The sequence below is a fragment of the Saccopteryx bilineata genome, chromosome X, assembly GCF_036850765.1.
Source record: "Saccopteryx bilineata isolate mSacBil1 chromosome X, mSacBil1_pri_phased_curated, whole genome shotgun sequence".
Classification (NCBI taxonomy): Eukaryota; Metazoa; Chordata; class Mammalia; order Chiroptera; family Emballonuridae; genus Saccopteryx; species Saccopteryx bilineata.
The window spans coordinates 3557251-3585028 of NC_089502.1; the positions used below are offsets into that span (position 1 = coordinate 3557251).

General features: G+C 36.7%; 1 protein-coding gene across 5 annotated transcripts in view; it reads left to right on the forward strand.

Annotated features, from left to right (window-relative positions):
• Positions 1 to 27778, forward strand: part of FGF13 (fibroblast growth factor 13) — a 767088-nt gene that overhangs the window by 444827 nt on the left and 294483 nt on the right. For 4 of the 5 annotated variants that reach the window (XM_066249775.1, XM_066249774.1, XM_066249776.1 and 1 more), the window contains exon 3: positions 10830 to 10997. The exons of the other annotated variant lie outside the window; for it this stretch is intronic. In XM_066249775.1, the coding sequence (XP_066105872.1) occupies positions 10830 to 10997 (168 nt within the window). The remainder of the gene's footprint in view (positions 1 to 10829; positions 10998 to 27778) is intronic. 5 annotated transcript variants of the gene reach the window in all.

The following is a 27778-nucleotide window of genomic DNA, read 5'->3' on the forward strand; positions in this document are numbered from 1 at the left end:
TCCATATAACATTTTAGGAAATATATCTTGTTTTTGGACAGCTTTTTGGTTATTATCACAGGATTCTACTGAAAAGTTAGACTGATAATTATTTTCATATATATGTCTTTCCTGCTCATCTTGAACATATAAGTTCTTGGCAGACGAGATCCATATCTCTATTGGTATACCTTTTCTTTCCTTATGGCCTACAACACTTTGCACATGGTAGTTTTACATGCATAAAATGAGTCTCTTCCAAAAAAAGCCATGTGTACCTTGAAGGCATGTGCTAATAAAATGGGGAAATAAATGGGAAGAGTTCAGCACATTGCCTAGCATCTGTCATGGAGGAAAAGTTATTTCCAAAAGAGATGAAACTGCTGAAAAATGTACTCTGTTTGCTAGGAAACCAGAATCTCCACCCTGATTCACTGCTGAGCTTCTGGTGACCTTTGGAATACCATGTCACATTTCTGAGCCTCATTTTTCTTATTTCAAAAATAAGTGATTAGGACTAGGTCTGGATTTCTGAGCATTGCCACTTTTGACACTTTGGGCTAGATACTTCCTTGTTTTAAGAGGCTATTCTGTGCACTGCAGGATATTTAAAAGCACCCATTGCTTCTACCAACTAGATGTCCGTAGCATCCCACTCCAGCTTTTGACAACCAAAAATACCTCCAGTTATTGCCAAATAATCCTTGTGGTAGATGAGGACAAAAGTGCCTTACTTGAAAATCGTTGGACTTGATGATGGGCAAAGCCTATCTGATCTACACGCTTCATTGTAAACAAGTAGTACCAATCCTGGAAGTCCCTTTGTGACCCTCCGAAATGCTTAGCATTCTGCAACAGCTTGGCTATTCCATTAAGGGAGTTTGCCACCATAGTGTAAATCAGAGAGAGGAAAATGCACTAGTAAGCATGCCAATCATTCAGGTCACAGAAGACCTCTGACTGGCAAGATGTAAAAAACTACTGTTACACACCAGTGTGCACCTTCATCAGTCTAGGGCAAAGGCTTTCTCCAGTGAATGATGACATTGAACAGCAACAACATTGCTGGACACTAGGTACATATTCTCAGTCACCTGCTGTGTATAACAAGTGAGGCTTACCCAGCCAAAGACCTGGCTCAAGTGGGGATGAGAAAAAAAGAGAGTCTGGGAAATCCTTTTTGGCCTTATCAAAGCAGGGGGAATGACCCATGAAGGGAAACAAAAAAGAGGGAGAGAGAGAGAAAGAGTTGTACTGCTCATAGAGTCATAAGTTAACTGGCAAATGGCATTGCTTCCAGAATGGTTTATGCAATTTCTTGAAAATATTTAATAGTGACAGGCTTCATTGAAAATTTTTATTTACTCTTAATCATGTTTTTTTTGTTGTTGTTGTTTTGTTTTTGCTTGTTTGTTTTTTTATTGCAAAGTTCTTCTGGCCACCGTGTCTGGGGATAAACATCTAGGCAGTCATTACAGATTACTTACAGACTAATTCCGGCCATTGCCATTGCATCAAATTTTGCCTCTTCTTTATGCATGATTAATAACTATTAGTATAGGTTCTGTGGTAAGGCTCAGAAAATGGTCATAACTACTCACAGAAACTTTGTTGCCTAAAATCTTCTCAGCCTTTGATCCTAAGACGACATTACTTGGGTACATGATAGACTAAATTGCTATAGAAAGCCTATTTTCTTCTATCAATTCTTTTTTTTTCCATTTTTGGATCATTAAATCTCAGAGGACTTTAATATTCTCAGCAATATCCTTTTTTTTTTACAGAGTTAGAGAAAGGGATAGATAGGGACAGACAGATATGAGAAGCATCAATCATCAGTTTTTCATTGCGGCACCTTAGTTGTTCATTGATTGCTTTCTCATATGTACCTTGACAGGGGGGCTACAGCAGACAGAATAACACCTTGTTTGAGTCAGTGACCTTGGGTCCAAGCTGGTTAGCTTTGCTCAAACCAGATGAGCCCGTGCTCAAGCTGGTGACCTCGGGGTCTTGAACCTGAGTACTCCGCATCCCAGTCCGATGCTCTATCCACTGCGCCACCTCCTGGTCAGGCCAGTAATATACTTTTGAGTGCTCTCTCAAGCATTACATTATATTCTCCAAGGAAATGTGCTCATTGACACCATACTTCTTCATATGCCATGAATAAGTAAATCAGAAAAAAACAGGAACTGTATTATTCCATACGTAGGTGGGACGTAATAGTGAAACTAAGAGACATTGATAAGAGTGTGGTGGTTACAGGGGGGAGGGGGGAATGGGAGAGGGAAAGGGGGTGGGGAGGGGCACAAAGAAAACAAGATAGAAGGTGACAGAGGACAATCTGATTTTGGGTGGTGGGTATGCAACATAATTGAATGACAAGATAACCTGGACTTGTTATCTTTGAATATATGTATCCTGATTTATTGATGTCACCCCATTAAAAAAATAAAATTATAAAAAAAAGAAATATACTCCATTACTCATCATCACTATTTCTTTCAAATTGTTATTTCATGTTTTAAAAACTATCCACTGATTCAAATCTCATGAGAGCTCAGCAAACCTCAACTGAGCTGTCTGTTACAGGCTCTGTTGATAGACAGAAAATTCTTGGTCCTTGTAATAATGACTGGAAAATTATACTGTAATGTTGCTTTAAAATGATATGATTGGGAGAGTGATGAGTGCCATCATTCACCTCTCTCTCTCCATATCCTCCCCCCAAAAGTTATCTAAGTAGCAAACTCACTTTATTAGTCCAGAAATGCTTTAGAGTAAGCAGAATTTTCTTATTTTCCCTGTCTGCTAGTGTTCTGTGACCATATAGGCATCTATTATTTACTTGGTGGCTCCTTCTATCCACAGTGATATGGATGAAAGTTCACTCAAACATATTAGCAACTCATTGTGATAGAACCTTTGGCAAGAACCACTTTGCAAATACCAATATATGGGCTAATTTATAAAATCCATTTCTCAAAAACAATATGTGTATGTCTTTGTGGTTTTGTGCTACCTGGCATTCATATCATGTGGCAGTGCCAGTGATTGCAGAAACAGTAAAGAGAGAAAAGAAGATACAGTATAGAGAAAAAGGATAGGAGAAGGGTCTTTCAATTGATCAAAAGGTGAGTCTTAACACATTTTGTTTTATTTAAAATATGCGCTGGTTAACTTCCTCTCTTCCTAGTAAGTCACAAACTGCATTTGAACACATCAAAAGACAGTTAGTTCAATTTGGCTGAAAAATCCTATTCATCAACATGCAAGCTCAAACAAATGGTTAAAGTACATCTCCAGGAAATACAGTTCTCACTTATATGCTATGGAAAAACTTGCCTGCCTTAGATGGTTAAAACAAGCAGATTTTTAGCTAATGGAAAGCATTAGAACAAAATTCCCAATTACAATAGCTGAAATAAAAAAAAAAACATTGTATAAAAGAAACATTTCAATTGAGAAAGTGTTTTTATTTGAATTTATGCATGCTATAGTTTTGAATTCCTATTCAGTAAAAAATGAGTTAATATTTCTTCTGAGAGGTGGGGCTGGGAGAGAGAACTGTCCCTGTAAAGATTACAGATGGCTTCTGTTGTGCAATGTTAGAACTCATCTAAATTTTTGAAGAATTTCAAAGCAAATAGCATTCAAGTTTGTTTATTTTTGATAGCATTTCTGCATCAGAAAAAAAAGCCATTGCATTTATTTTAAAAGCCTGGAGCCATTATATGTTCTTAAAATAGCATTTAGTGTTTTAATATAAATGAATAATAAACAGATTCAAATTCCCCGTCATTCCTTGCAAACCCTGTTGGTTAAGTGGGATTGGACAAAAGAGCACTTGGCTTCCTTTATCCCATTAAAGGCAATGTCTTCTGAGATGGGCTTTGATCTAAGTTTGATGCTTACATCAAGAACACGAGGAATACTCACAGTATATTTAAAAAAACAAACACGTAAAATAGAGTGCCTAGTGCTTATCACACACTTTCACATCATTTCCAGTATTCACAACAACCCCGTGAGCAGTATTTTATTGTCCTCATTATTGTCCCCATTTATTACACAGGAAATTGAATATCAAGAATGTTAAGGAATATATCCAGAGTACGCCAGCCTTCAAGATTCAGAGCTGAGGTTCAAATCCAGGTCTTTACCCTTCTAGATCCTATACTCTTGCTCATTATACTGTATCTCATATAGCTTATATAACCGTGGTGCGCGGTGGGCAGAATAAAGACCCCTCATCTTGTTTTTCATTCTATCACAATACAGTTTTCAATATTCTTTCAATGAACACTTATTGGGAACCTGCTATCTCCCAGGCATTATTCTATGCATACAGTATCTGGCAGATGGGCAAAATGTACAAAGCCCTTGCCCTCATGATGTTTACACATATGGGATGAGAAGGGGGAGAAGAGTAAGCAGTTAGTAAACAAATTAGCGATGAGACTTCTAAGGAAATTTGAGTCATACAGGAAGAAAAAAAAACTTTATAAATTAAGCTCCTGGCATGTCAGTTAACTCTCTATTACTGCAGTATAACCTAGCCTAATCTAAGTACCACTGAAAGCCTCAGTGAGAAGGTGATGCTGGATCAGAAGCCCAAAGGAAGAGCAGAATAGAATGAACCATGAAGTATCTAAAAGAGTGGTCCCAGGTAGAAATGTCAAAAATGCACAGATTCAGAGGTAGGAGTATGACTTGATTTTTTTTTGTTTGTTTGCTTTTAAAAATAAAGGAGGCTAATGTAGCTGGAACTGAGAGACTGGGGGATAGAGTAGTAAAAAGTGAGGTCAGAAAGGTAACAGAGAGTCTGCTCATGTAGGCCTCTGAAATAACTCTGGTTTTAATTCTGAGTGGCGGGGAGCCATTGAATGGCATAGAGTGATATGAACTGCTTTATGTAATCTGAAGCTCACTCTTGCTGCTATGAACAGATTTCAGGGTACAAGGAAAGAAATAGAGAGACTGGTAAGGAAGCTACTGCTATAATCCAGACAACAGATGATAGTAGTTAGTATTCAGTGGTGTAGGTGAAAACAAGTGCCTGGATTCTGGGCACATACTTTAGAAATACAGACTCCTATGAACAGAAATTATGTCTAACAGTATGCAGCATACATTTAATATAGTTCACCTTTGATAATGGTAATTACATGGACTATATACTTCTCAGAGGGAAAATATTTCTTATGAGTTAGCTAATTCTACTCTTTAGGCATAAAAGGAGATTAATCTCTTCACACTTAACTCTCCCCTGCTGTCACATTGTAATATATATATATGTCTATATATATTAATATATATATATATTAAGATTAAGTTTGTATCCAGCAAACATTGATATTGCGTGAAAGTATAAATGACAGTGATGGAGATGATGATGGGCAGTTTGCAAAACAACATTCTTGAAAACTCAATTCTCTTGAGCCTTTTATCCCTTCAATAATTCTATTTTCTATCTGTCATTATGTCATAGACCACCAAACTAATCTAACACTTCATGTGTTAGTTGGAAAGAGGAATGACGGGGAAAAAAACCTTAGAACAGAGGTACCTGGACTCTTAGCCCAGCCTAAGGGCCTACTCCTTTACTATATGTGTCATATCACCTGTAGGGGAAAAGGAGATTCTTCCCTCTCTTTTATACTTTCCTTACTATGAAGTTCACTAGCATAATACTGCAGGCTTCACTTTGAGCCAACATTTAAATTTTTCCAGATTGGCTACCGGTGAGGATTTAAAAGAGAAACTAGACTCCCTAGACCAGCCCATTCCTTTCTCTTTTTCAGTAGGAGCCAAATACCACAAGAAGCATGCATTCTGCTCTGCTCCCCTGTGCCTTAAGTTTTTCAGGTGGAGGCCCCATGCAAGGGTAGAATACGAGAGTTCCAGAGATGTCTGTAATTGAGTAAACACATCTGTCTAATTGTGGGGTTCATTATTAGAGTATCTACCTTTTCCCCGATAAAAATTTCATCTTCTGGTATTAGCTTTATTAAGAATAAAGGTGATACTTTGTTGTTCATACACCCTCCTCTTTTTGACTCCTTTTTTTTAAAGATTTTTTTATTTTATTGATTCTAGAGAGAGGAGAGAGAGAGAAGGGGGGCAAGGAGCAGGAATCATCAACTCATAGTAGTAGTTGCTTCTTATATGTGCCTTGACCAGGCAAGCCCAGGGTTTTGAACAGTTGACCTCAGCAGTCCAGGCTGATATTCTATCCACTGTGCAACCACAGGTCAAGCTTGACATTTTTATTATTTGTTCACAACTTAGAAAGAGAACGAAAGGGAGTATTGTCCCCCTCCCCAATATCCCCATTAATATTTATAAATGCTCAGAGTTATGATTTTGGAGAATCGGAAAAGTCTTAAAACGTCTTCAGATTAGTAAGCTCTGCTGGCCATTTTGACTCATATTAATACTAGAGAAACTAGCTGATATTTTTTATTGCCAAGATCATATCAGGAGACCTGTGATCATAGGCCACTATAAATTGGAGGTACGAATGAAGAAAACAAGACATAGAAGAAAGGGGAGCCTGATCAGGCAGTGGTGCAGTGTACAGAATATCGTACTGGCACATAGAAGACCCAGGTTCGAAATGCTGAGGTTGCTGACTTGAGTGCGGGCTTATCCGGCTTGAGCATAAGCTCACCAGCTTCAGCACAGGGTCACTAGCTTGAGCGTGGGATTATAGACATGACCCCATTTTCACTGGCTTGAGCCCAGACGTCACAGGTTTGAAGCCCAAGATTGCTGGTTTGAGCCCAAGGTCACTGTCTTGAGCAAGGGGTCACTTGCTCTGTTGTAGGCCCCAGTCAAGGGACATATGAAAAAGTAATCAATGAATAACTAAAGAGACTAAGGAGCTACAATGAAGAATTGATGCTTCTCATTTGTCTCCCTTTCTATCTGTCTGTCTGTTTAATATATCAATATTTGCACAAAGCAGTTTTATTTTAGAGTTGCTAGTAAACACACTAGAATCCTGGCTTTTAGGCTGGGCTTTTCCAGTAACTATGTGAAATTTCAAGATACTTCTTCTCCCTGAGATTTATTTTCCTCATGTTTTAAGAAAAAAGGTTCATTATATTATCTCTAAGGAAATTTTATTTGAAATTGCATAGAGTATTACACTGTAGTGTTTATTGTACTACTAAATATCTGTGTAGTTGTTTTATATAGCCAATGTTATATATATTGATAAAAGTTATACAGTAAAACAAGAGCTGAGTTTTCTAAACATGGGAAGAATAAATGATTGTTGAGTTCCTTAATTAAAATACATTAATCTTAACCTGTGGTGGTACAGTGGATCAGGTGTTGACCTAGAATGCTGAGGTTGCTGGTTCAAAATCCTGGAATTGCCTGGTCAAGGCACATACGGGAATTGTTGCTTTCTGCTCCTTCCTCTCTCTCTCTCTCTCTCTTTCTCCCCCTGTACCTCACCTCTCTAAAACAAATAAATAAAATTTTAAAAATACATTAAAAAGGTTTATTACATTGGAATTACTTTTTAGTTTATCAATGATTGTTTGCTATAGATTGGTTCTCCCTTTATGTCTAATTTCAAATGGGAATACAGTACAGGTATTTTTGTGAACATGAGTAGCTTAAATCAAGACATCAAGCTTAGATTTAAACTCTTTTCCTTACCAGGTGGTGGTGCAGTGGATAGAGCATCGGACTGGGATGCCGAGGACCCAGGTTCGAGACCCTGAGGTCGCCAGCTTGAGTGTGGGCTCATTTGGTTTGAACTAAAGCTCACCAGCTTGACCCAAGGTCGCTGGCTCGAGCAAGGGGTTACTCGGTCTGCTGAAGGCCGGTGGTCAAGGCACATATGAGAAAGCAATCAATGAACAACTAAGGTGTCACAATGCGCAACGAAAAACTAATGATTGATGCTTCTCATCTCTCCATTCCTATCTGTCTGTCCCTGTCTATCCCTCTCTCTGACTCTCTCTCTGTCTCTGTAAAAAAAAATTTAAAAATAAAAAAAATAGTCTTTACCACGTCTGCCTCCCACTCCTGACCTTGATCTTGGTGATTACTGAGAAACTTGGAAGAGAGTGGGAATGATTTAATGCCAGTTTCATGCTGCTACTTGGAAACCAATTCTAGATGTAGGCTTGCCCATCTAGTGGTCAGCCAGTAGTACAGTTTTTATACTAAGAAGTAGCTTTTTCATAAATTGTAAGCAAACTATCATCCTGCCACTGAAAAGTCATTTATTTTTGTCTGAGTATGCCACCAGTCAATGTCTGTATGTCTATGGATGTGTAGATTTGCATGTGTGCACTTGTCTTCTCCAACTCTCTATTGCTCTTGTGGGATTTTGGAATCCTGAGTAAGTGGGCTGTGTGATCAAGGCCAAAGAGACTGGCTATGTGGTCACAATTTCCTGGCAAAGGCCTTCTCCTTGGCAGCTATTGTCATGGGGTTCAGTAAACTTTCTCATAACGTGGGGCAACATATAAATAGTTTAGAAATCAACCATGAGCCAGTCTTAATTGCCTTTAGGAGACAAGTTGCACCTCTGAAACTAGAGAAAGCTACATGTAAATCCATTGTCTACCTAATCACTGGAGTCCTTGGTGTACCTCCCAAGGCCAAGGCTGGATAAATCTTTTGTTGGAAAGGCAGCAGAAGTAAAGAAATATGGACAAATGGTTGAAATGAACAGGGAGAGGAATGGTTTTCAGATGACAGAGACTGTGTACACGAAGAGAATGCACTACATAGAGAGAAATGGTAGTAACTACTAGACTACGTCAGGGAAATAAAAAAAAACATTCTTTTTTCCTGTTTTGATGAGCTGGCTTATTTGCAAGCTTACTCTTCCTTTTCTAGTTCTAGTGCCCCTTGGAAGCACTGTATCCTTATCTCTTTTTTAGAGAAATAGATTTAGCTGCCCACCGGCCTTAGTACTGGGATGCTGTGTCACTCCTGATGTCAGCTACACGTACTGTCACTGACTTAATTGTGGGAGTACTGGGAATAAATGGATTTGAGGTAATAGTTTTAATTTTTCATTCAAAATATTCTCAAGTTCAGAGATTTTATAGACCTGAGGACATGTTGCCTCTATGATATCACTTCTTTTAAAAAGTCCAAAAATGACATAAGTGTGACTCTTATGTCAACATGATGCCAATTCGACTGATGTTTAGGACAGCCTGAAACCCAAAGCCATTAACTCCCAGATGCTCATGATTTCCAAGGAAATTTTCTGGGCTTATGGTTATTACTCAGATGGCTCCTTAACTGCTTTTAAATTGGCACCTTTTACACTTGCTAAATTCAATTTGAAGAAAGAATGGGAGAGAGAGAATGTTGTAGAAAGCAATTACCCTGCACTTTTGTGCTCATCACGCTTCCCCCATCATGATGAAGTTGGAGGTCAGTTCTTGTATCAGTCAACATGTCCCAGTCACTAGAATTTTGTTGTACATTACAGATAACCAGTTGTAAATAATTAAAAAATAATGATGGTAGTGTGAGCCCTTTTCTAGGAATTAGTAATCAGCTGGGAAAAACTGATGGCTGGAGAATCAGCTCAAGGCTATTAGCTTCAGTCTGCCATTATCTCCAGAAATGCTCATTTGTAATGTCAATGTTGGTATTGAAAAATAAAAATTGGAAGCAGTTTACTGATGTTTATCATTTACATCTGAATAACAAGTGCCCTATTGTTAAAAATTGTTCTTTTACATCCTCTGATTTTTTTTAATCTAAAAATATGGTTCTTATATACAGTGTGTAAAAATGGAATTTCTCAGCTTTTATAAAATCATAGTTTTCTTTCTTTTTAAAAAGAATTCCAAGTTTGGGAAGTTTTCTTTAAATATTTTGGATGGTAAAACCAGATTTTGTCTTCAGCTGTGATCCTGAAATTTGATAAGTGTCTTTATTATCATAACTATCTGCTCATGGCAGGAAATTGTTGCAAGTGTTTTTGAGTAGGAGCTGTTACTGCAAAGATGTGAATTCAATGCACTTCTAAGAAGTTATGGTCATATTCTTAGTAGATTAAGAGAACTATCTGCCAGAAAAAGCTATGCTGGTATGTCTATATAAAAATGTTGATTACTTCTGATGAATGTTATAGGAAAATAGAAGGAAAACCAACTAAAATGTTCATCACCTTCTTGCATAATTGAATGACTTCTAAAGGAAGACAAATATTTCTCATATATAATATCTATGTAGAACTTGTTTTAAACTCAAAATAGTAATTTTAAAAGTATGTTTGTTTTTATATTATTTTTTATCCCAATTTGAAAGAAAGTTCTTGAAGCCCATTAAAATCCCAGTCAGTGAGCTGGGAATGTTTTGCCAAACACAGAAACTTCAGATCCCATCTAATTTCAGCCATAAGAAGTTTATATTCACCAAACACCATGCCATTTTTCTTTGTCATTATTTAAGTATTGCGTTATTTACCATAAGAACTGTAAACTTACTTTTGCTCACCTGTATATTTGCACTATATCTCAAACTGAAACATGTGAGCTCTACATGATGCTTATTTAGCTACAATATGTTTATTGGTATTAAAATACTTTATCACACTCCAGACAGAGTTTAAAAGTTACATTTTTATTGTACCAGCAATAGAATTATCTCTAGTTGAATAAGCTATTTCCAAACCTTTAGTATTTAAACAAAACCCCTAAAAAAACAAAATTTCCAAGCTATTAAATGGTTTTCTTTGAAATTTTGTGGAAGAATGTTGTTTCTATAGTCTTCCCTGGGAGTAGATTTAATTTAAGACCGTTCACTGCTTTCATGAAGCTCTAACTTAAGTTCATTTTGTTATGTGGTGACCACAGTTCTGGATGACGTCCCCCCTGGCACACAGGAATACATTATGTTACGGCAAGATTCCATCCAATCTGCGGAATTAAAGAAAAAAGAATCCCCCTTTCGTGCTAAGTGTCACGAAATCTTCTGCTGCCCACTGAAGCAAGTACACCACAAAGAAAACACAGAGCCGGAAGGTTTGTGCACGACAGACGTGTGTTTTGCTTGTTTTTTCCCATTCTTGTTTCTTTTCCTTTTTGACTGTGCATTGATTGCCCTCTGGTATGCTGTGTGTTGTTCAGCTCCTGACATAGTTAAGAGGCCTCCTGGCTTGCTGGTGAATGTGTTATGCACTCAGATGGACACTGTGTAATACAGTCATTGCTGGCACAGCATGCAGCGTCTTCCTGCATCCCACAGCTGAAATGTTTTCAGCTGGTGTTATTACACTGCCCAGTTTTGGCTGATAAAATTGCTTGCTCCTGTAGGTAACATCTGGCCCAGTCTGTTCCCATCACCTGGTATTCCTGAAGCAGCAGTCAGCTGAGGAATGGCACTACCAAAATGAGATAATGAGAAGATTGTTACAAATTTTCTTACTCTCCTCAAAACCATAAAGCTTCTGCATTGCGCTAGAAGAATGCTCGTGATCTACTTAGTTTGCTGAAGCAGGTCCAGACTTGCCATGTAATGCATGCCCAGTTGTACTTTGCAATAGTCAAATGCATGCCTCAAGGAAAGTATGAGTAGCCTGTTTTTCTTTTCAGCTCGAGCACAGGTTTGGAAAACTCTTCCTGATTTTGCTTAAACAGAGAATAAGGTGTTCCGTGCACTCCATGCTACAAATCTATCTGTAAAGTATCTCATCCCTCCAGAAAGAGTATTCATTCATTTTCTCCATCGTTTTTGCAAATATCAAACAGGAACATTTTTCACATCACAAAGGTGGTAAACTATTTTTCCAGCTGTGTACATTTAAACTTCCAAAATGACATTTGGGATGTGTACTGTGTGTGCTAATTAAATGCTTATTAAGAGCCTGTTCCTCCATTATCAAATACCATCAAAGCAGTTTACAAATGAATAACATTGGAAGTGACAAACTTCACCTGTTCTATGACAGTCAGTATAGACTTGCATAAATGGTTCTGCTTCAGTTTCGAAAATTAGCATTGTTCCCATTTCAAGTTGCCCTTTTGTAACATTATGGCTGTCTTCAGTAAAACTATCTTTTTGCCTTGGAAAGGACTTAATGTTCAAAGTTTGATGTGTAAGAAAATTATTCTAAGTTGGCTATAGTCCCTAGTTTTGGAAGCAAATTTTTACATCTTAAAATGTCCCCTTCTCCTTCCTTTCAAATAGACTTTCAAATGTTCACTTCCAGAAAATGAGAAGTGTACACTTTTTTATTTTTTATTTATTTCAGCAATAGAATAGAATATTTCTATTTTATATTACCCATACTTTGTTATCCAAGCTATTCACTTTGGATATGAGTTCTGATGTCAACACTTATGTATCTGGAGATGTAAATGGTGATTCTTTACAATGAGTAAAAAGAATCTTTTAGTGATTTATTAAAGAGGACAATTACTTTACTATATATAATGTATCCTAATTTGTTCTGCTTTCTTTTCCCTAAAATTATACATGTGTGTTTATTTGCAAGTATAAAACAGTATCTGTCTTATAGATATATACTGTTCATTATATAATTGTATATCAGATATTCTGCTGATTTTCTGCTTGCACTTGAGCCTGAAACACAAAATTTGGTTTGAGTAAGAAAAACAGCTATTTAAGAAGCATCTGGTTAAAATCAGTCTAGTAATGAGTTAGTAACTTCAAATCATTTGAACAATACTCAGATTTTTCAAAGAACAATTGAGCCTGACCAGGTGGTGACACAGTGTATAGAACACCAGATTAGGACACAGTAGACCCAGGTTCGAAACCTACAGGTTGCTGGCTTGAGTGCAAACTCATCCGGCTTGGGCATGGGCTCAACGGCTTGAGCGAGGGGTCGCTGGCCTGAGCGTGGGATCATAGACATGACCCCATGGTCCCTGGATTGAGCTGAAAAGTTTCTGGCTTGAGGCCCCAGGTTGCTGGCTTGAAGCTCAAGGTTGCTGGCTTGATCAAAGGGCACTAGTTCTGCTGTAGCCCCCCTGGTCAAGGCACATATGAGAAAGCAATCACTGAACAAACAACTAAGGAGCTGCAGTGAAGGATTGATGCTTCTCATCTCTCTCCTTTCCTGCCTGTCTGTCTCTATCTGTCCCTCTCTCTGTCACTGTCACAAAAAAAGAACAGTTGAATAACTAAATTTATATCTCATCCCTTCTCTTGTTGCATATAGTTTTGACAGGATTTTGAAATTATCATCTGGAGAATACTGTTAGCAATGTTTTCAGATATGAGGAGTTCTTTAGAGAATGGGTAGCAGTTAAACTCTCCTATACAAATCTTGCATGCTTTTAATCTGTCATTTCATCCACAAATTGAGTGGCTGCTATCATACCTAGTGTGGCAGTCATCCTTTCAGTTGTAACACTTTGATCATGGGCATTGCCTTTTTTCAGACTGAAGATTTTCTATAGTCTTGCTCTCCTGTCAGGCCCACTGAAATAAGAAAGTTAATACTTACTTTCTTACTTTTTATTATGTACTATTTGTAAATAGCATTAGATTCATTAGTAATTTTCTGGGATGACATTTACAATTTTAATGCATTTCCTTCAAGCAAAGGCCCAGAAGCTAATAGTGAACCCAGATTGTAAAATGAAACCACTTGATCTCTGTACAAATTAACAATATCCAGAAGACCTTAGATAGGAGCAAAAGAAAACTTGCTGTGGAAGAAACTTTGGATAAATAAGGAAACATTGCTAAGAAATTAATATGCTTAACTCATGTAGGAAACCAAAGCTCATAATTGCCAGGAGGTAAAATAACTGTAGATTTGGAATAGTTGAGTGGCCATTATGGAGACCTAGAAAATTTTTGCATGACTGTTTTTTTAAGTGCTATAAGGTATAGTCTCTTGTTCTCTCTTATAGTTACTGTAATGTTTTCTTATAATTGGAACTAAATGATATAATTTTAGTTTTAAACCATGTCCAAACCTTGAAACATTTTATTCTCATGTGAAGCAATTTGAAAAGAGTGTTTCTCTCATGATCACTGTATCCAAGTATGAGACTGTAATTGACCTTGTTTATGGATGACCACCAATTTCACTGCAGGTAAAACAATAGATAGGATGCTGATGCCATCCATTATTTGGTGTGTGCATGCCAAACTGCCAGTATGACCTCTTACAATGAGGTTCTTTTTATACAGTCCTCATGTGAAAAATGAAAAAAAAATATTTAAACTTGGAGGGAAAATAAAAGTTTGAGTTGGGTAAATCTTAAAATGATTAAATTAGGTCAAAGAGGTTTATGTGTATTATGATAAAGCTGGAATTAATTTGCTTCTTGCTTACTAAATTGATAAATCTACCAGTTTTTTTGCATTACTGTATATACTATCTTGGTGTTTCTTTTGACGGGTGATTTTTTTTTAAAGCCAGTTTATTTCCATAATTTATGACTTACTGAGATTGCGTACAGACAACTTATTTACAATTGTGCACAGTTATCTGTGTTTTTTTAAGGCATTTTTGTATTATGCCCAGTGCCCTCAGAATTCATGTAAAACAATACATGGAACGAGCAATTGATCTCACTGGCTTTACAGAATACACTTTGACAAAAACAGGTCTCTATTTCTGAGCAGCCAATTCTAAAAAAAGTTCTTTAATCTCTCCTAGATACTTGTGACTTTTAGGGATGTGATTATTTTCATAAAACCACTTATGATGTAATTTTATGTGAGTACTGGAATTTGGATGAAGAAGAACATACAAATATCTGAGAGTCTAATTTGGCCCAGTGTCAGCAATTCTCTTTATTATGAGAAAGCCACATGGAGAATGGAAATCATTACCAAAATCTTTTTCTTACTGTTCTGGGATTTGGCAAGGGGAACTATGATCTTTATAGTTGTATTTTTTTCATTTTTTCCCTTTTATTGGTATATGTAACAAATTGAAATTACTAATTTAGAGTAACTTCTCAAAGCCAATCTACTATCAGCATAGTTGTTGCCTCCTAAAGACCAGTCATTGGGTTTTACTTATGATTGAAGATTGTACAAAATAATAACACCAAGATAAATGTGCTTGCGTGTGGTTACTGTTGAAAATCTATAGAGAAAACTAAGTCATAGATTCCTAGCATTTACTTATAGGATTACAATAATAAATCTGAAGGAGTTAATATTGGAAAATATTACAGAGCACAGGGATTTGTCACCATATTTTAATTAAAAATTTGGGCTCTTTTGTATAGTTCTTTTTAAATTTGATTTAAAACACACACACACACACACGCATTCTATTTCCCTTAGGATATCTATAACCTTTTAATTCTGAGAGGCATCCAACCATAGTGACTTTGGTTGCAGAAAAGCATCTGTGCTCCAGACTTGTGAGGAAATATGGCAGCTTTCACCAACCAAAAGAAAGCAAGTTTCTGTGCCAAATATTAAGGAGACATGTTTGTAACTAACACAATGACTATTACTTTGTTAATGCCTTGGTTTCTTTATCCCAGAAAATATATCACCATGCATCTCAGTCTTACCTAAATAGTAGGAGAAGGAGAAGGTAGGAGACTATTAAGAAACATTCAGAAGGAATTGTTTTTTATTTTCATCTTTACATTTTCTTCAACTGTCATCTCTTTTGTGTCTTTCTCTTTTTAATGCTAATTTACTTTTTGAGAAAATATGTCTAATATTGTTTGAATGAATAGTCAGTTTGATAGAACAAAGCAACCTGTGATACTTGACACCTGAAAATGCCTTGACTTTCAGAAATGATATAACTGAATTCCATATCTGGATAATTGAGGGGATATTTTTATTTTTAATAGGAAAACATAGAGCCATATGTTGGGTGACTGTATTCTTATCCTTTTAATTTCAAAATAACTGTGACATAAGGTCTCACTACATTTAATTTATGACCTTGAGGATGACAAAAATGACACCAGATAACTTTCTTTGTTTATTGAAGCAAACTGCAGCTTAATCTTAGAGTCACAAAAAAGATAAAAAAATTGGTTTATGTTAAAATCAAGCTAACGCCAAAAATCAGAAGGCTTTGGTGATTAGCAATGAGTGAACAGCATCCTCTCCCTATAGAGTTTTAACTGTTTTTTTCTTGTTATACATCAGCTACTTTGTAGAAGACAATTTGTTATATCCCAATAACATTAGAAAACTAGTAATGGCACTGAAGCAATTTCTCTCTTCTCTCCTATTTTCTTACTTTATGGCGGCAAACACAAAATTAAGTCATTTGAGGGATAACTCCTACCTACCCTCTGGGAAACTAGTCATTTGATCCAGGAAATATATTTATCCAACCAGTAATTCAGTTATAGGTCAGGATGGGCATTTATTATTCTCTTATTAGATATATGCAACTCAACTCCTTCTCCAGGCTGGCTTTTTCAGTAAAAACTAACAACCATTCAGCCTTTGATGATTTGCTTTTAAAAGCAACAATCCTCCCTTTTCCTTTGAGCCTGGGTGTTCTTGTTGAGGTGGTGGGGATGTTTTCCTCTGCACAGCTCTACTAACTGAAGTTTCCCTTAGTTAATATTGGAGGCAGATATTTCTTCCTGTGTGCAGCCAACACTGATGGCCCATTTCAAGTAATTATGTTTAAAATAACACTGCTTTGGGAAAGTGCTCTGAAACGTCTATTGGATAGATAACAGAGTTATGGTGGTGATTTTGATTTGTTTTAAATGTCAGAATCTAAGTACTGATTCTTGAAAAAAATTTGGAAACCACTATCCAGTCATATAGGTGCTATTCCATCAAAGCTGATTACTTCATGGGTTTCATTGCTAACGTGTTCCCGAGGGTCAGGTATTTAAGCAAATCTTTATGTATTTTTTTTTATTTTCACAGCCAGTTGATAAAATCACTTAAATTTAAATTAAGATAAAGAAAATCTGATTTTCTAACCCAGCATGGTATGACCCAGATAGACTATGTTCCACTTCCAAAAAGAGCCTGAGTGACTTTTAGTTCTTTTCCCAAATCATGCCCAATAGTAATCTATGGAGATCTACCTGGTTAAGGTGGTGCACCAGAATGTGCTGCTGATTCACCTCTAATATTCACTTTACCTTTATTTATTTATTTATTTATTTATTTATTTATTTATTTTACAGAGACACAGAGAGAGAGTTAGAGAAAAGGATACATAAGGACAGACAGACAGGAATGGAGAGAGAGGAGAAGCATCAGTCATTAGTTTTTCGTTGTGACACTTTAGTTGTTCATTGATTTCTTTCTCATTTGTGCCTTGACTGTGGGGCTTCAGCAGAACGAGTGACCCTTTGCTCAAGCCAGCGACCCTGGGTCCAAGCTGGTGAGCTTTGCTCAAACCAGATGAGCCCACTCTCAAGCTGGCGACTTCAAGGTCTTGAACCTAGGTCCTCCACATCCCAGTCCAATGCTTTAACCACTGCACCACCTCCTGGTCAGGCTACCTTTTGTTTTAAATGGTAACTCACTTACCTGGAGGAAGACAAAGCAGAAATTACACTCTTTTACATTTTCTTAAAAATAATTATCAGGTCAATATTTTTTCAAATTATGTTTCATGAAATACTGATTACGTCTTTATGAAAAGACAGATTCTGTGGTCAAATATATATTTCCAAAATTCCACACCACTCTTTGTGAGTGCATAACACTATATTAAAGGTTTTGAGGAGTGTTACAAATTAAGAATCTCTTTTACTTTAGGCACTCCAGTAGCAAACATCTTCCAGCTATCAGGCCTTTTTTACTCATAATATCTATTAAAATCTCACAAGTTTGCTTTGGGAAATACCATGCTGGCTCTACTGAGCAGTGTATTTGCATCAAAGCTGGGCTTCGACAAGTACCATTTTGAAAATGAATGCTTCTCCCTTTCTATCTGACTCTCACTGTACTTAGGGAAGTGTTACTTGAAGTGTGGTCCATGGTTGAGTGCTGGGTCTGAGATTGTTACTTGTCCACAATGAACTAAGTAGACTGTGCCAGAATGTAAATCAATGCACAGCTTCCTTCATCAAGAAAGTATTGCTGGGCCCTGGCCGGTTGGCTCAGTGGTGAAGCGTTGGCCTGGCGTGCAGGAGTCCCGGGTTCGATTCCCAGCCAGGGCACACAGGAGAAGCGCCCATCTGCTTCTCCACCCCCCTCTCCTTCCTCTCTGTTTCTCTCTTCCCCTCCCGCAGCCAAGGCTCCATTGGAGCAAGGTTTGCCCAGGCGATGAGGATGACTCTGTGGCCTCTGCCTCAGGTGCTGGAATGGCTCTGATTGCAGCAGAGCGATGTCCCGGATGGGTGGAGCATCGCCCTCTGGTGGGCATGCCGGGTGGATCCCCATCGGGTGCATGTGGGAATCTGTCTGTCTCCCCGTTTCCAGCTTCAGAAAAATACAAAAAAAAGAAAAAGAATTGCTGTCTTGCTGTGAAAAATAATGTCAACTGAACTCAATTTAAAAATGTACTTAGAGACATAGTTCATAAAGCAGCACTAAGTCTTTGGACCATATTATGAAAGGCAACACTTTATACTACTTATTTGATTCTCAACTGTAGCTAAACACCAGAATTACCTGAGGACTTTTTAAAATAATATTTATTCTTGAGCTCAAAATCAGACCAAAACAAACCAACTCACCAACACTTTCTTCAAACAAAAACCTTCCCGGTGGTTCTAGTGTTCTAACAAGATAGGAATCTTTACCTTAGAAAATTATCACCTTGGCATAATATCTGTGGTGTGGTGTCAGCTGTCAATTCAGAATTTCTATCATGCTGATTACATGGGCCTCTTTAGGAGGTGCTTTATGATTAAGGGGCATTGCTAGACAGGCAGCACTTATATGATCTTTATAACTTGTAGCCATGTAAGGTACCAACTTTCCCACTACATACACACAAACGCACACACACACCTTTTGGAAGTCCCTTTGCTACTTTGTCCCTGTGCTTTAAAAAAAAATCAAGGTTTTCTGTAGGAGTGTGGTAATCTGCCACCTTGTGACTAACAGCCTTTTTTCCAAGTCACTATTGCAACACTTGTTCAGTTCTCAAACTATGATTCAGTTTGCAAACATGAGCGGAAGTGTCTAGGAACCACATATGACTTTATTTAAAGAATAAGATGGAGAAGGATAAGAGATTATTCATATGACAAAAAAGTTCTACTACTTCTTTACTTTATTGTTACTGCTCTAAGATAAGATTACAAGAGTTGGCTCAACCTGCTCATGACCTGGGTGTCTGTCCCCAAGTTACAGCAGATGTTGTTATCACTGAAGCATTCCTCTCTTATCATATAGACATCAGCAGTTACTGCACTATAAAATTATTACAGCAGCATGGATGTGAAAACTGACTTTGGCATGATTGAGAAACTTCAATTGCTATCCATGTTTGTAAATCATTCTTATGATTGCATAATATATTGATTCAGATTCTTATGTGTTACACACTACAGCATTTGTTGACCTGCTGAAAAATATGAAGCTTGAAAAATAGCCTCAGGAAAGTGTAGAACAAGATATATAACATCTTTTATTTCATCAACACTTACCCTTGTCTTGTTTCACAGCCAAAATCCACAGTCACTTCAACACATCAAAATTACATGTCTACTTCCACTCATGTGCTAGCATATTTCTACTTATGAGTTCCAGCTATTTTAAGATATGTATTCTTAGAAGGTCAACCTTCAAGTATGTCCAGCTTTGGAAGCAACAAGTGCATACTGGCAGGAAGACCAGACTACCTAGAGGAAGGGGAACAGAGCATAGTTCTACTAGACTGCTTCAGCACACAGTGAGAGTATTGTGCAAAGCCACTTAGAGACATGATCACAACAGCACTGTCAGGTAGAGGCTGCTTACAACATTGCAAATATGAGCAAACTAAGTTACAGAAACGTTAAATCACTTTCTTGACAAATGACAGGATCAACTTGTACCCAGTTTTTTTGGCCTCCAAAGCCCATGCCTTTTCCCTTTCATGGCTTCTCCATATACTCAGCTTTCTTTTTCTTGCCTTTTATGTGGGTTTGTTGTTCAAAACCAATTTTAGTGAAGGAAGGACATCTTAGCCTTGAATAAAATGTTGTTTACACTCCATTCTCAGCTTTTCTATGACATGAAAGTGTCATAAGCAGAAGAATCTCAGGAGGTACTTGTTAATTCTGTGGATCTATAGTTAGGTAGAGTGCAACACTCAAACAAAGTAAATAAAATTACCTGTATCTTCAAACAGGTGAATATTTTATCCAGGACACACAAAGAAAAAATGGAACTAAATTCAATTTTAATGTAATAGAATTGCCCCTAGATTAAAACAAAACAAAACAAAAAAGGACATAAACTATAATGGTAGAAATGAGGAATCTCATTAAATTTAATAAGAAGCCGATTCTATTGCTTCACTTTTCTCAGATCAGTAAAATTGCCACCACTGAGAGGAATCTTAAGACTTGTTCTAAGCACATCCACAGTTCCATAGGATTAAATATTAACTATAGGTTTAGATATTAGCAGTGAATTATCTTTTATTATTTGATGTAACCCTACTCTCTAGTTTGAGGTCAATAATTTAAATAATATTTGGTAATTATCCAGAATTTACTATGCACCAAATACTTTACCTAGAACTATACAATCTTCCTAGACTGATTCAGAAAGAAGTGGAAAACTTAAATAGACCTATAAGCAAGGAGGAAATAGAAACAGCTATAAAAAACCTCCTAAAAAACAAAAGTCTAGGATCACATGGCTACACTAATGAATTCTATCAAACATTCAAAGAAGACTTGGTACCTACCCTCCTCAAAGTCTTCCAAAAAAATACAAGAAGCAATACTTCCCAACACATTTTAAGATGCCAACATAACCATCATACCAAAACAACACAAAGAAACAGAAATACAGATTAGTATCTCTAATGAATACAGATGCAAAAGTCCTAAACAAAACATTAGCAAATTGAATATAACAACACACTAAAGAATAATACATCATGATCAAGTGGTATTCATTCTAGGAGCACAAGGATGGTTCAACATATGGAAATCAATCAACATAATACACCACATCAACAAAACAAGAAACAAAAATCACTTGACTTCATTAATAGATGCAAAAAAAGGCATTCAATAAGATACAATATGCCTATACATTTAAAACACTCAATAAAATCAGATTAGAAGAAAACCATCTCAACATAATAAAAGCCATCTATGATAAACCATCAGCTAATATCACACTAAAATGTGAAAAATGAAGGCTTTTCCTCTAAAATCAGGAACAAGACAAGGCTGCCCAGTCTCTCCACTCTTATTCAATACAGTTCTGGAAGTTTTAGACAGAGTGGTCAAGCAAGAGAAAGAAATAAAAAACATCCACACCAAGAAAGAAGAAATAAAGGTATCATTTTTTGCAGATGACATGATCTTGAATATAGAAAACCCCAAAGACTCCATGAAAAAACTATTAGAATCAATAAAACAATACAGTAAAGTCACAGAATGCAAAATAAATATGCACAAGTCTATTGCTTCTCTGTATCCTAACAATGAAACTGAGAAAAATGAACCGAAAAATTTTTCTGTAAAACTGTATGTTGTATTATGCTAATAGCAGCCTCATGCATCTCATGTTTACCACATCTCTTGATTGCATTTATTTCTCTTGTGCTTTATTTGATCATGTGTTGTTTTGTACAGTAACATACTGTACAGGCTTGCAGCCTAGGAGTAATAGGATATGTTACATAACCTAGGTGTGTAGTAGGCTATACCATCTAGTTTTGTGTAAATTCACTCTATGATGTTTGCACAGTGATGAAATTGCCTAATGACACATTTCTCATAACCTATCCCCATCATTAAACAGCACATGACTATATAGAACAGATGTCTCTTCCCTTCTCACACCCTTGTAAATAACTGCCGTCAATCACTGAATTGGATTTTGTTGCAATGACCCTTCATAGATGAAGTGTTGAGGAATCACATACTCCATATTATTTCTTTAGCAGGTCTTTGTTAAAGATGTCATTGATTTTTCTTTTCCATAATACATCTAATGTGTAAGTTTTTTTCCAAATAACTTATCTTTCTTATTTGTTCTTTTAATGTAGTTAAGTTTGCTCAATATTTCCATTTATTTTATTATTTTTTGAGAGAGAGAAAGACACAAATAGGGTAGGGAGAGAAATGAGAAGCATAGACTCAGAGTTGTGGCACCTTAGTTGCTCATTGATTGCTTCTCATACATGCCTTAACAGAGGAGCTGCAGCCAAAGCACTCACCTCTTGTTCAAGCCAGTGACCTTGGGATTCAATCCACTGACATTTGGGCTTCAACAAGCAACTGTGGGGTCATGCATATGATCCCATGCTCAGGCTGACAACCCCACACTCAAGCTGGTGAGACTGCGCTCAAGTTGGTGAACTCAGTTTCCAACCTGCTTCCTCAGTTCCCCAGGCCCACACACTATCCACTGCACCACTATCTGGTTAGGCACTGCTCAATATATTTTTTTGTGATAGAAACAGAGAGAGAGACAGAGAGAGGGACAGATAGGAACAGACAGACAGGAAGGGAGAGAGATTAGAAGCATCAATTTTTTGTTACAACTCCTTAGTTGTTCATTGATTACTCTCTCACATGTGCCTTGACCGGGGGGCTGAGCTACAGCAGAATAAGTGACCCCTTACTTAAGCTAGCAACCTTAGTATCAACCCAGTGACCTTGGTCTTTAAGCCAGTGACCTTTGGGCTCAAGCCAGCAACCATGGGGTCATGTCTATGATCCCATGTTCAAACCACTGACCTCATGCTCAAGCTGGTGAGCTGCACTCAACCTGGCAACCTCCGTGTTTCAAACCTGGGTCTTCTGTGTCTCAGTCTGATACTCTATCCACTGTGCCACTGCCTGGTCAGGCTGCTCAATATTTTTAATAGCTTAAAAATATAGACCACTAGAAATTCAAATTAAAAGTAAATTAGTTGCCACTTGAGTTCAGGATTTTAGAATTGACATACTTTGAAGTTATATTAATATGTTGCTGTGATCAAGGATGACATGATGTGAGTTTCCAATAAAGCAAGTGTTTTGCTTACTCTAGAAATGTGCACCCTTGCTATACTATGGAAATTGATTTCTTATCCCTCAATGAAAGTTTTTTGCTGAATCCAAGAGCTGGTATTTCAAAAGAACAAATACACAGTTTTGTGGTGAAGAACTGTTGAGTTGACAATATAATATGGAGTCTACATAGCTGAGCTGAATTTTTATCAAGTACTTATAAATTTGGATTCCATAAAAAAGTTAACTTGCCAAGCAACATTTGATAAAAGTTTTTCACACAAAAAAGTTTCCTCTTGTCCAAGGTAAAATAACCCTTCCTTAGTGGTCTCAAGAGAAAAAGGAAGCATTGTATTTTCAGGATGAGAATATAAAAAAATTAAAGTTATAAATTTTTTTCATAATGTAAGTTGGTCCAGAGGGTTTTGTGAAAATTACTTTCAAAGAAAGCTTTGTACTTGGATCAGTCCTTAATTAAGATTACATTAAGGCCCTGGCTGGATACCTCAGTTGATTAGAACATCGTCCTGATGCTCAGAGGTTGCCAGTTTGATCCCTGGTTGGAGCATATACAGGAAAAGATTGCATTAGGCTGCTACTCATTTTTATGACCAGAGACTACAGTTGCTAGACCCTTTTTTTTTAGGAACCTTTTCTCAAGACAGGAAAATGACATTGTAGAAAACTACATTCACGCACTTACCCCTAAGGACATATCGTTTGTCCTTAGCTTATCCAATACTACTTTTTTTATTCCTGATTGTGTCTCAATTAAATCTGTGCTGAGACAGTATCCTATACTTTTAAACGTAGGCTAGGGTCCCAGTAGTGGAACATAGTAGCTAACCAATGAAACTGTATATTCTTACAACTTATGAAACCATTTAATAGCATGTTATCCATATCTGTTTGCTAGCCTGAGAAAGAACTTTGAGGAGGAATGAGAAATATTTCTGTAGGTATGGGGAAGAAGGTCAGATTTAACACACAATCTGAACTTTGTCTCATCTCCTGCTTAGTATGATTCCTGCTGGCAGTAGATAGTGGTAACTGAGAAAATTAGAAATATACCTGTGACATTAGAATACTCCAAGTTGTAGTATTTATCATCTCTATGCATCTTTTCTATTTGGGATATATAAACAAGTCAACCAATGCATTCTAATACTTGATAACAACAACACTGAGTTAAAAGTAATACCAAGTTACTAATGAGAAACATGTGTGAGAACTAAAATTCAGTTATATTTGTTAATTATTTTTCTTTCTGTAAAAATTACTTGACATAACTTTTTTCTTTTAATTAGTTGTAGGCCCTATGATAAAATAGAACAGGGTTTCTCAATCTCAGCACTATTTACCTTTAGGACAGATAATTCTTTGTTGTCTGGGGCCATCATGTACATTGTGGAATGGAGATCAGCATTCCAGGACTCTATCAATGCCCCATTTGCTAAGTTTCCTAATAACTTTGTGGAAAGTATGAATGAAAATTAGACTAATATATATTGATGAAGCCTGAATTCATAACTTTCATATTTTTGCTGCCTTCATCTAGGCAGTTCAATGTTCAAAAGCTAGAGGGGCCTCATGGTCATGTGGAGATGACCATGAGCTAATCATTTTTCAGACTCTTGCTGAAACTGATGATCTTGATTCTAGGCTAGCTTTGAGAAGAATAAAGCCTAGGTATGTGATGGTGTAGACATGGGGAGAAGAAAATATTTTCTGAGTACTGGACTATATTCAATTTTTATCAAATTAGCTAAGGTCAAACATGCCAAACTTTTTAAATCTCTGTATAAATTCTGTAATGTAGCTATTTTATTCAATTTTATAGTTCATCTAACTAGGCTCAGAATGTATGTTAGGCAGAACATGGAAATCTAATAGGTGTTCTAAAATACAATTTGACTTGAGTTTTGAACTGTAGTGATTTAAACTAATTTATTGATATATTGACTGCTTTATCTGGTATATCACCTACATTGGTGACCTGAAATTTGTTTAAAATATGAGTTAATTTAAATTTTTATTTTTATTTACAACATATTTTTTCTAAAGTAATAAGTATACTAGATCCTTAAAACACAACTTTGGTAAATTTATTGTTCTCTATAAGAGTAGCTGCATAAATATTCATTCCAATCTGTTTATTTATAAATAGAAGGCCTGGTCTTAATTTCTGGTTTTCTTTTATGAATTTGAGGCCTTACACTTTTCTTTTACTTTGGACAACACAGCTCATCCTTGTAAGTGCAAAGTTGGTCAAGTGCAAAATTTTTAAAAGCCTTTCTCAAATGCAACCTCAGCTTTTGTCTTGCAGATCTACTCCCAACACTCCTATCCAGAAACCCTCCTAGAATAAGTCCCTCCTTCTGGATATCTCAACACATTACCCCTCCATTTTAGGTCTTTTCACTGCATATCAAACATTAGAGTTTTATCTTTCCATAGAGGAAAGGACCCGTGTCTTCTTCCTAGCACATAGTAGGTACTCAGTACAAGATTCTCTAGTGAAAACTGCAATGTTCTTCCATTAGAAATGAAGCATGGTTGCATATACAGTAAATAGAAACCACATTATCTCTTTTTAATTTATAAATCAAATTTAATGGGGTGACATTGATCAATAAGAGTACACAGGTTTCCCATGAATATCTACATAGCATTTGAAATATTGATTGTATTGTGTAACTATCAAATAAAGTCAACCCATTTTTTAAATTTTTTAAATTTAATTTATTTTGTTAAAATGGATTCAGGGTTCCCATTAAATATAACTCTCTCACTCCCCATCCCTGTGTTCCCCATTATACCTTTCTTGCCCCTACCCATCTCCCTCCCTACATACCTCTGGGATTTGCTGTCCTGTGATCTGCAACTATGTGTTATGTATATATAATTTCACTAATCCCTTCACCTTCTCTGATCCCATCCCCTCATCCCTCTTCTCTCTGACAACTGTCCTCTTCTGCCTGTGACCCCACCTCTGCCTCTATTCTGTTCCTCAGTTCACTTTGTTCATTAGATTCCACATACAAATGAGATCATAGGATATATGTCTTTCTCTGCCTGGCTTCTTTCACTTAGAATAATTATCTCCAGGTCCATCCATGCAGTCACAAAAGGTAAGATTTTAAACTTTTTCACAGCCGCATAGTATTCCATTGTGTATATGTACCACTGCTTTTTTAATTTATGATTTTATTTTATTGTGTTTACATAGATTCAAATGTACCACCAAATATAGCTCCCTCCACCCCTGTGTTACCCTCAGCCTCCCCCTTTCTCCCTCCCCTCAATGCCTTCCCCCCTTCCCTCCAGAATTTGCTGTCCTGTTCTCTATAATGCTATGTTATGTATATAAAATTTCACTAATCTCTTTTCCTTCTCTGATCCCGTCCTCTCATCCCCTTACACTCTGACCACTTTCTCTCTGGTCCTTTGATCCCGCCTCTGCCTCTGTTCCATTCCTCAGTTCACATTGTTCATTGGATTCCTCAAAAGAGTGAGGTCACATAATATTTTTCTTTCACTGCCTGGCTTATTTCACTTAGCATGATAGTTTCCATGTCCATCCATGTTGTTGCAAAAGGTAAGATTGTATTCCATTGTGTATATGTACCAAAGCTTTTTAATCCACTTGTCTACTGAAGGACACTTGGGCTGTTTCCATATCTTGGCTATTGTAAACAATGCTGCAATAAACATGGGAGTATATTTCTTCTTTTGAATCAGTGATTTGGTATTAATAAGATATATTCCTAAAAGTGGGGTAGCTAGGTCAAAGGGCAGTTTGATTTTTAATTTTTTGAGAAATCTCTGTACTGTTTTCCACAGTGGCTGCACCAGTCTGCATTCCCACCAGCAGGGCAGGAGGCTTCTTTTTTCTCTACACCCTTTCCAGCACTTATTCTGTGTTGTTTTGTTAATGAGCACCATTCTGACAGGTGTGAGGTGGTATCTCATTGTGGTTTTCATTTGCATTTCTCTAATGATTAGTGATGTTGAACATTTTTTCATATGTCTATTGGCCATCTGTATGTCCACTTTGGAGAAGCGTCTATTCATTTATTTTGCCCATATTTTAATTGGATTGTTTAAATTCATGGTGTTAAATTTTAGAAGTTCTTTAAAAATGTTGGTTACTAACCTCTTACTAAATGTATTGGCAAATATATTCTCATATTTTGTGGGTTGTCTTTTGATTTTGTTCATGGTGTCTTTTTCTGTGCAAAAGCTTTTTATTTGATATAGTCCCATTTTTTTATTTTGTCCTTTATTTTACTTGCCTGTGGAGATAATTTGTCAGAAATACTGCTATGAGAGATATCGGAAAGTTTACTGGCTATGTTTTCTTCCAAGATGTTTTTGGTTTTACTACTTATATTTAAGTCTTTTATCCATTTTGAGTTTATTTTAGTGAATGGTGTAAATTGGTGGTCTTCTTTTATTTTTTTTGCATGTACCTGTCCAATTTTCCCAACACCATTTATTAAAGAAACTGCCTGTACTCCATTGTATACCCTTATCTCCTTTGTAAAATATTAACTAACCATAAAGATGTGTGTTTATTTCCGAGTTCTCTTTCTATTCCATTGATCTGTATGCCTGTAATTATGCCAGTATGAAGCTGTTTTGATTATTATGGCCTTCTAGTATAACTTGGTATCAGGAAGTGTGATACCTCCCACTTTATTCTTCCTTTTCAAGATTTCTGAGGCAATTTGTGTTCTTTTTTGGTT